Genomic DNA, 9,798 nt, shown 5'->3' with positions numbered 1-9,798 from the left:
CGAAGAGGTGTATCAGTGTGACCCCCAGCCAAGGAGCAGCAATTCATCTCGTAAAATTTTTCTACAGGTCACAGGTACGTTGGAGTATTTATATTAATGCTGTAGATGTTGCATGTAAATCAGTGCTTGCTGTATGCAAAAGCATGAGAACTGGTTTCTGTAAGGCATGTGGTACAGTGGGAAACAGGTCCTGCTGGTTTACAAGCTTTTGTGACCAGCAGCTATTAGACTGAAACTCAGAGGCCTGATAGGTTTCTGATAATAAAATAAACCATTCTCTCTCAGATTATTTCATTATACTATAAGACCTTAAGTTAGTCTAAAAAATGTTCACACCACCAAAACAAAAGATTACAATCTATCTAAATCCCAAAAAATACCTTTATAAAACCACCTCCTTGTTTCTACACTCACTGTCCATTTTATCAGCTCCACTTACCATATAGAAGCACTTTGTAGTTCTACAATTACTGACAGTAGTCCATCTGTTTCTCTGTATGCTTTATTAGCCCCCTTTCATGCTGTTCTTCAATGGTCCACAGAGCAGGTATTATTTAAGTGGTGGATCATTCTCAGCACTGCAGTGACACTGACATGGTGGTGGTGTGTTAGTGTGTGTTGTGCTGGTATGAGTGGATCAGACACAGCAGTGCTGATGGAGTTTTTAAACACCTCATTGTCACTGCTGGACTGAGAATAGTCCACCAACCAAAATATATTCAGCCAACAGCGCCCCGTGCGCAGCGTCCTGTGACCCCTGATGAAGGTCTAGAAGATGACCAACTCAAACAGCAGCAATAGATGAGCGATCGTCTCTGACTTTACATCTACAAGGTGAACCAACTAGGTAGGAGTGGACAGTCAGTGGACACGGTATTTAAAAACTCCAGCAGTGCTGCTGTGTCTGATCCACTCGTACCAGCACAACACACACTAACACACCACCACCATGTCAGTGTCACTGCAGTGCTGAGAATGATCCACCACCTAAATAATACCTGCTCTGTGGTGGTCCTGTGGGGGTCCTGACCATTGAAGAACAGGATGAAAGCAGGTTAAAAAAGTATGTAGAGAAGTAGATGGACTACAGTCAGTAGTTGTAGAACTACAAAGTGCTTCTATATGGAAAGTGGAGCTGATAAAATGGACAGTAAATGTAGAAACATGGAGGTGGTTTTAATGTTATGGCTGATCAGTGTAACACTGTTTGGTTGTGGGAACATGTGCATTTGTCTTAAGTATTCTGTAACTATTGTTTCAGGTGACCCAAAATTTGTACAGATGAATGTGACGGCAGCGACGTCTCTCGGAAACGGAACATGGTTCGTCAAAAGAGGCTCAGACGTTTCTATTAATTGCAAGTCGTCCCCCATGCTAAACCTAACGATGACTTTTAAAGGCATTAATCAGAGTGAGTTCAGGAGAGGATATCGTAATGGCAAGACACTGGACTTTAACATCCAGAACGTTCAGCCTGAGGAACAGGGAAACTACACATGCAACGCGCAGAACCTTCTGTCCACGAACAGGTCAAATCAGACCGTGGAGCTGCTCGTCTACTGTAAGATTTGAACTTTGCTTACTGTATACTATTGTGTTGGATATGAAGTAGTAGCAACTATAGGCTGAATCACAGAATTAAAAAGACTCATTTTAATACATGTTTTATATGTTTCTACAGTAACTGGCACTGGCACTGGTTCTTTATTTTACATGCAATTCCACTGCTGCACTAGCAAGTACCACCAGATCATAAAGTGTGAATCTCCTTGGGAAGCAGTGGCATTGCATGTTTTCAATTCCACAGCAAACTAAATGTACACGAAGCCGGTTTATGCCATGAAAACTTTTATGATTCCATAAAAAGAGTCATTCATTCATTTTCTTATCCGCTTATGATCCCCGGGGGCTATCCCAGCTTTTCAATGGGCACAAGGCACACAGTAACACCCTGGACGGGACGCCAGTCCATCGCAGGGCAGACACACACACACACACACCCATTCTTTTGTAGGCCAATTCAGTGTCTCCAATTAACCTGACTGCATGTCTTTAGAGTGTTGGAGGAAACCGGAGCTCCCGGAGGAAACCCACACAGACACGGGGAGAACATGCAAACTCAGCACAGAAAGGACCCGGACCGCCCCGCCTGGGGATCGAACCCAGGACCTTCTTGCCGTGAGGCGACAGTGCTACCCACTAAGCCACTGTCCCGCCCTAAAAAGAGTCAAATTGCTTATAAAGTAATGCTGTAATCTATAAACAAGAACACAGATATGGAGTGGATTTAAAAAGTATTCAGACACCTTGATTTTTTGTTGTGGATTTAATTAAAAATGTATTTTCTTGCCCATCAGTCTAAACTTATTCAGACCCTTCATTCATTACTTTGTAGAAGCCCCATTAATAGCTAGTGTATTTTACTGCTGCCCCACCTTACATGACATACTCTTATAACTGTATGTAAACATCTGACCTTAACAGTATATGTATTTTTGCTTTTTACTTTTTGCCCTCCTCCCTCAGTGGATCTTAAAAATGAGCCTGTTCTTTTAACCATGACTTTAATCGCTTCTTCTAGATGCTTCAGAAAAACATCCAGACTGCATTTGGCACCCGACTGCTCAGCCTGACCATGTCTACTTTAACTGCTCCTGGAAGGGATGTTACCCGGCCCCTACACTGAAGGTCCATCTGGAGTCTAAAGAGGACTCAAATTTCACGCTGATCGGTTCACAGATGACCGAGAACTTTGAGCTGATTCTGAACAGGAGCATGGTTTTTGAGGGACAGAGGATCACATGTGTGGGAGAGCACATCGTACAAAATCAGAGTGATAAAAAATTCTGCACCTTCACAATAGGTGAGACCCGTTCCCAAATTTAATGTGATGGTGTTAGTATATGAACTGGAAAGTGTGGTTGACATTGGTCTGTATTTATTTTTGGATTGTCGATGATACACTGATGTGTTAAAACATTAGAATCACCCACTGAAAATGCTGTTAAAACAGCTGCCGAGACATGGACTCCACAGAACCTGAGTTCTGAGGTATACTGTACCAGGACAAGTCCTTTTAGCAGTTGTAGCCTAGCGGTTAAGGTACTGGACTAGTAATCAAAAGGTCGCTGGTTTAAGCCCCACCACTGCCAGGTTGTCACTGTTGGGCCCTTGAGCAAGGCCCTTAACCCTCAATTGCTTAGACTGTATACTGTCACAGTACTGTGAGTCTTTTTAGATGAAAGCGTAAGCTAAATGCCATTAATGTAAATGTAACTTCAACCTGCACTTTGCGAGGTGGATTGCCCTGCAAGTAGTGCCATCTCTTTTATCGGCCAGTTTTTGATGCCCACATGCCCATTGTAGGTGCTTTCGCCAGTGGACAGGAGTGATTACGCAGTACCATACACTGATGGGTTCAATGTGGTGTGTTTTGTGACACAGTCACCTCATCATTAGTATTAAAATGATTTATTCGTACCAGACACCACAGACTTCATGTCTTCTGGCATAATACTAAATCCCTGACCCTAACATGGGCACGTGGCTGCGACATAGGCATTGTCACACAGTTTTAGCAGGTGGTCCTAATGTTTGGCTTATCAGTGTATCGTTTGGGTTAATTACCATACTCACAAATGTCATGTGACTCACTATGCTAGAAACACTGACACCATTATAGATTAATTGATTCATTTTTATTTTTTATGTTAATGCCCAAGTTGTTAGCCAATAACTTCCTTTACATACAGTAATTGATTTTTTACAGCTGTTAGCAGCTATTCTGACTGAAACACATGAATTCAATAATTAGAATTGGTGTCCCAATACTTTTGTCCATATAGTTTATATGAAAAACACACCAAACTCATTCCATTCATGAAGGTTTTGGAATGATGTGTTATGTGTTTTGAATGATCTGTTCGTGCAATAGACCGCTGCACCACCCGAGTGTCCAGCTTTATGTCTTGTTAGTGTGAATGCATGTTTTACACAATGATGTTTATTTGTTGTTTATTAGTATGAATGAAAGCCGTGATTTGGATGTATTTTCTGTTACAGAGCCTCCATACCCAACAGGAAATCCCATGGTCGCTGCCCTGGAAGGTACCAACGTCACCCTGACATGCATCGAGGTCAAGTCTCTCCCTCCTGCTAAAACCGTATGGCAGCGAGGAATAAAACACAATGCTATCGAGCACGGCTTCAAGTACATTCTGGGTGAACAGGGACCCTCTCGGACGCTAACCATAGTCAACGTGAGCAAGGACGATGAGGGCGTGTACTTCTGCCGGAGTGAAAACGTCTTGGCCGCGAGTGAGCTGGAGGTTTACCTTACTGTCAGATGTAAGGAGCTGAGCTTGATCTGTTTCGCTTTAGTAGTTTATTTTCATTTCATTTCATTTTCATCAAACACATGATCCTGGTCAGTGATGCACCGGATCCGGTTACACCGGTGAACACTGGGCGCAATGCAGGAACACCCTGGGCTCAGACCCGGGCAGCTGATAACACCACTGAGATTAAACAAGACATGTTTGATGCATTACATGGCCAAAAGTATGTGGACATCCCTCCTAATTATTTAGTTTTGGTATTGATTAACCTAAACCTATTGATTACATGAGTTAACAAATTAATTATATAATTTAATTTATATGATTTTGACTTTGTGGCAACTGTCGCCTCATAGCAAGAAGGTCCTGGGTTCAATCCCCAGGTGGGGCGGTCCAGGTCCTTTCTGTGTGGAGTTTGCATGTTCTCCCCGTGTCTGCGTGGATTTCCTCTGCAAGCTCCAGTTTCCTCCCACAGTCGAAAGACAGGTGAATTGGAGATAATAAATTGTCCATGACTGTGTTCGATATAACGTTGTGAACTGATGTATCTTGTGTGATGAGTAACGACCGTTCCTGTCATGAATGTAACCAAAAGTGTAAAACATGACGTTAAAATCCTAATTAACAAACAAACACAATGTACAAAGTGATGTGAAGACATAGATTGAAGAGTTTGATTTCAGTGGAAATCTAGTGACCTGACTTTAGATTGACCCTGTTGAACATCTTTGTTATGAATTGGTATGTCAACTGCTCAGTGCCTGACCTCACAAAACCACATAATCATTTAAACTTTGTCTTAAATGTGAACACATTTTTGGTAAATTTTTGTTAGCAAACCTTAGCAAAATACTATTAATAAATATATAGTGTATTGTAAATGTTACTGGACTAAATAAATCAGTTCTTATCTAAGGCTGAAAATGAAAACCAGACCAAATATGACATTGTTCCTGTTTTTCCTGGAATGCTGCTAGTCAAGATGCCTCTTACTCTTGATTGTGAAAAAAAAACTGTCGTTGGCAAACGCTTACTTCCTTGTTGGCACATTCTCAGAATGGCCTATAATGGTGTATTTATATTTAGTGTGTATTAAGTTTTCACACTTCCAAACGTTTCTTTTTCAGCCTCTGGGGCTAATTCTGGAGCTGTGGTCGGTGTCTTCATCTCATTGTTGATTGTAGCATCTGGAGTGGCGCTGGGCTACTTTTTGTACTCGCGTCGTGACCGGATATGCCTGGGTACGTATCGGCATGTTTAAGATTTTTTTATTATTCAGATTAAATTCTCATTGTAGAGGGAACAATGTATATACACAAGATACCGCAAAGGACACACCAAATTGACCCATGTACATACTTGCTAAAAGGAGACCAGGCCCCCACTTGCTCATTCTGTGGATCAAGAATCATGAAGGACAGTTGTAGCCTAGTGGTTAAGGTACTGGTCCAGTAATCAGAAGGTTGCCGGTTCAAGCCCCACCACTGCCAGGTTGCCACTGTTGGGCCCTTGAGCAAGGCCCTTAACCCTCAATTGCTTAGACTGTATACTGTCATTGTACTGTAAGTCGCTTTGGATAAAAGCGTCTGCTAAATCCCGAAAATGTAAATGTAAATGTAAGAACTTCAATTAAACACATTCTCCATTCATGCCAACAGATGAACGCCATCAGAGCAAAGTTCTACAGTACAGACAGCTACAGGGAAATTTTCACCTCAGTACCCTCCCAAAAACTGCTTAAATTCTTGGAAGCACTCACACTTAAAAACACCATATTAGGAAAGATAAAGAACAACTAAAACACAATTAAAACTCTGTACCCACATTGTTACATAATCACTTTAACCACCATACAGACTGGTTAAGAAAGCAAATCGACCCACCACTTTGACTTTTAAAGACTATTAGCTAGCCATGATGATTATTACAACAAATTAACAACAGCTTTATTAAGTTTTAATTGTTAAATTCTATTTGGTGAATTCATTTGAGGGTGATTTTGAACATCTTAGTTAATGTTGAACACATTGGCAAGTGTTATTACATCATAACATAAAAGAGCCAATCAGGTTTCAGTACACAAAGCAGACTGTGTAACACTGTGGAAAATGTTGAGCACTTGTTAGTTTTGGAGCATCTTTAGTTGCATATTATAAATAAAAATATGTAGAATGTAGAACTGTAAAACTGCTGTGTGATCATATTCAATATAGAGTTATAATAATATAAGATTTTGCTGAGATATTCTTTAAAAAATAACCATCACTTTGTTTCTTTTCTTTTTAACCTTTCCACAGATTTCCGATGTGGGTAAGTACAGACCTGGTTTTTTAAAAAATCTAAGATTTTATACTGTAGGTTTGGATTTATGTGTAATATAATAATTTATTAATTATATTTGTATTATCAAAATTATTAGAATTAATATTTATAGTAGTACTACTGTTATTAGTAATAAAAATTCATAAAAGTGAATATAATACATTATACATAATTACACAATATTATTTTGTTAGAATTTAAATCTAGTTTATTTATATAATTGAAAAATTGAAGAATGAATTATTTTTGGCATATAGATATAAATAGACACACCTTCATTATTTCATCGTTAATTAAATCACATCTCATGTTCTCTCTGCAGTCATTTACAGAGCGACAATTCTGATGTGATGAGTCTGGTTGAATCTGATGAAGACGAGGTTTTCCAGAATGCTGTACCGAGACTCCCTTCTTTGGTTAACGGTCACGGTCCAGCTCAGGCAACCACATTAGTAGAAATTCATCGTATACAGTCCAGTAAGTGACTGACTGAGGTGTTTCAGAATACACTGCTGGGTGTGTGAATGAGACTTCTCCAAGTGTTTGTTCAGTACAAGTGAATGCTGTGAATCAAAGTTCAGATCTGGAGCATGTTAGCACGTTATGTTTGCTTTTCCTGTAACAGCAAATTAAATGATGGGGATATGACGAAAAAACAGAAGTGTTTACGTACACTTAATCGTAATACATAGGCTCTACACAGTTTCATTACTTATACTATATAATTCTAAACAATTTGAAAAAACATTTTCCACTTACTAGCTTTGCATAACGGGCGGCATGGTGGCTTGATGGGTAGCACTGTCATCTCACAGCAGGAAGGTCCTGGGTGAGGCGGTCCGGGTCCTTTCTGTGCGGAGTTTGCATGTTCTCCCCGTGACTGTGTGGGTTTCTTCCGGGAGCTCTGGTTTCCCCCCACAGTCCAAAAACATGCAGTCAAGTTAATTGGAGACACTGAATTGCCCTATAGGTGAATGGGTGTGTGTGTGTGTGTGTGTCTGCCCTGCGATGGACTGGCGCACCGTCCAGGGTGTTACTGTGTGCCTTGCATCCATTGAAAAGTTGGGTTAGGCTCCAGCACCCCCCGGGACCCTAATTGGATAAGCGGTTAAGAAAGTGAGCGAGTGAGTGGGTGAGCTTTGCATAACGTTAGTAATCTGTTCCCATCAGTTGTTTATAAGGCAGGAATGCTTGAAAATGTCAGGACCCCCCCCCCCCCCAGTGTTCGACTCATGGTTACAGCTAGGTATGTGCACAGGGTGTATACTGTATATTATTTACACCTGTTTCTTGGGTGCAGCTTGTACTGTAGGGCTTTTAAATTAGTTTAGATTAAAAACTGTTTAAAAAAAAGTCACAGACAGGATAAACTGAACTGAAAAGCTCAAGATACATTCAATTTTGGGTTCAGCCACACCCAGAAACCACCTCCAAGACATTTAATCCAATCTTTATTGGTGAAGTATGTTATTACAGTGTTTGATGGTGAGAACAGATAATATGATTTTATCCTGTGTAGTCAGCAGATAGAGGAGATATTATTGGTGCTGAATGCAGGGTTTATTAACATTTCTTCAGCATGTGGTCAGTTAAATGAATGGTTTAATAAAGATATGAAAGGTACAATTGTTTAGGCAGAATGATTGTCTTATAATATAAATTAAATTAATGCCAGACAGCATTTTTAAGTAATTAATAGACGACCATGATGATAAAATCTGTGAAAAGTTTTAATGTCTGTTTATTTCAGGTGATCATGAAGATAATGTGAACGGCACAGACCAGGATCGGACACGGCTGGATGAAATATAATTGAAGGACTCCTGGACTATTAAGATTGTACAAAACTTTTTTTATGTTTCTATGTCCAGTGGGATATTTTAAGTGCAGGGAACTTAGTTTTAAAATATGTGCCTTAAACTGTATGTTACTCTGAACATGTAGAACACTACATGTGAATGTGAATGTAATTTTACTTGTGTTTACTTTACACTGTTCTATTATTTTTATCATATTATTCATATTCTGCACATAGCCAACATGTGCAAAACATTAAGCAGTTTCTCAAGTAGTTTCACTTTTACGTGTTCTCAATTAGCCAAGTGTTCTTTAATGTCAAAAGTTTGTTTATTTGGGGTTGAGAAAAAATTGTGTGCATTTAATGCTGTTTATAAGAATTAAAATTAACAATACAAAAATGGTATAATAAACTATTATTACAAACCTTTATTTTAGAAATATTTGTGAATGTATGGACATTCTGAATTCCATGCCTAAAACACATAAAAAAGCAATAAAGACCCGGAACATCCCTATTAGATGATGCATAGATATTTAATAAAAAAATGAGGCCAAGTTTTCCATCAGCAAGATTTACATTTACATTTTCAGCACTTAGCAGACGCCTTTATCCAAAGCAACTTACATTACAGTTACAGTATACAGTCTGAGCAATTGAGGGTTGCTCAAGGGCTCAACAGCAGCAACCTGGCAGTGGTGGGGCTTGAACCAGCGACCCTCTGATCACTGGTCCAGTACCTTAACCACTAGGCTACAGCTGGTCCAAGATTGGGTTGAGATCAGGGTCGACATAATACAGCAGTTTTTGAACATTATTTTGAACATGTAATTGTTAGAATTTAAGGTATTTTTCCATTTACAGTGCATATTATCATCAGAAGATGCAGAGATGCAATGAATCTATGTACATAAAAGGTAAAGCAGAAAAACACTACTAAATGATTGTGACCTATCGCTCAGATGCCACTGCATTAAAAACTGCATTGTTCAATGGTGAATGTCATCTCATGGGCTTAGAAATGTACTTTAACAATAAACACTATTTATCTCTGCTTCCACAAATGCAAGTGAAGACTACACACAGCAGAAACTGAATGTCAACGTTCTGAGTCTGACGTTTGGCCACCACAAGCTGCCAGAAGGAATTTAATTGGCCATACCATGGATTCTACACTTCTGGAGGAATGGAACACCATTCTTTCCAAAGATATTACCTGAAATTGTGTTTTAACCATCAACTTGGCTTCAACCATCTCCCACAGGATCCGGTGCTTCACATGATTTTCATGTTCAAACTATTCAGTGACCCTACATGCCCTGTGGATAGTAGAACGATCAT

The 9,798-nt window shown here is 39.7% G+C and overlaps 1 protein-coding gene across 1 annotated transcript in view; it reads left to right on the top strand.

Moving 5' to 3' along the window:
* Positions 1-8,882, top strand: part of vsig10 (V-set and immunoglobulin domain containing 10) — an 11,450-nt gene extending 2,568 nt beyond the window's left edge. Inside the window, exons 3-10 of the mRNA XM_063017842.1 lie at positions 1-74; positions 1,262-1,561; positions 2,582-2,863; positions 4,063-4,347; positions 5,465-5,578; positions 6,635-6,647; positions 6,982-7,136; positions 8,410-8,882. The exon at positions 1-74 is cut by the window's left edge and continues 217 nt beyond it. Coding sequence (XP_062873912.1) covers positions 1-74; positions 1,262-1,561; positions 2,582-2,863; positions 4,063-4,347; positions 5,465-5,578; positions 6,635-6,647; positions 6,982-7,136; positions 8,410-8,471 — 1,285 coding nt within the window. The 3' untranslated portion in view covers positions 8,472-8,882. The remainder of the gene's footprint in view (positions 75-1,261; positions 1,562-2,581; positions 2,864-4,062; positions 4,348-5,464; positions 5,579-6,634; positions 6,648-6,981; positions 7,137-8,409) is intronic.
* The last annotated feature ends 916 nt before the right edge of the window (positions 8,883-9,798 follow it).

Source organism: Trichomycterus rosablanca, chromosome 21 (genome assembly GCF_030014385.1).
Source record: "Trichomycterus rosablanca isolate fTriRos1 chromosome 21, fTriRos1.hap1, whole genome shotgun sequence".
Lineage (NCBI taxonomy): Eukaryota > Metazoa > Chordata > Actinopteri > Siluriformes > Trichomycteridae > Trichomycterus > Trichomycterus rosablanca.
Note: the sequence above shows the minus strand (reverse complement) of the source record. Positions and strands in the feature narration are given on the sequence as shown.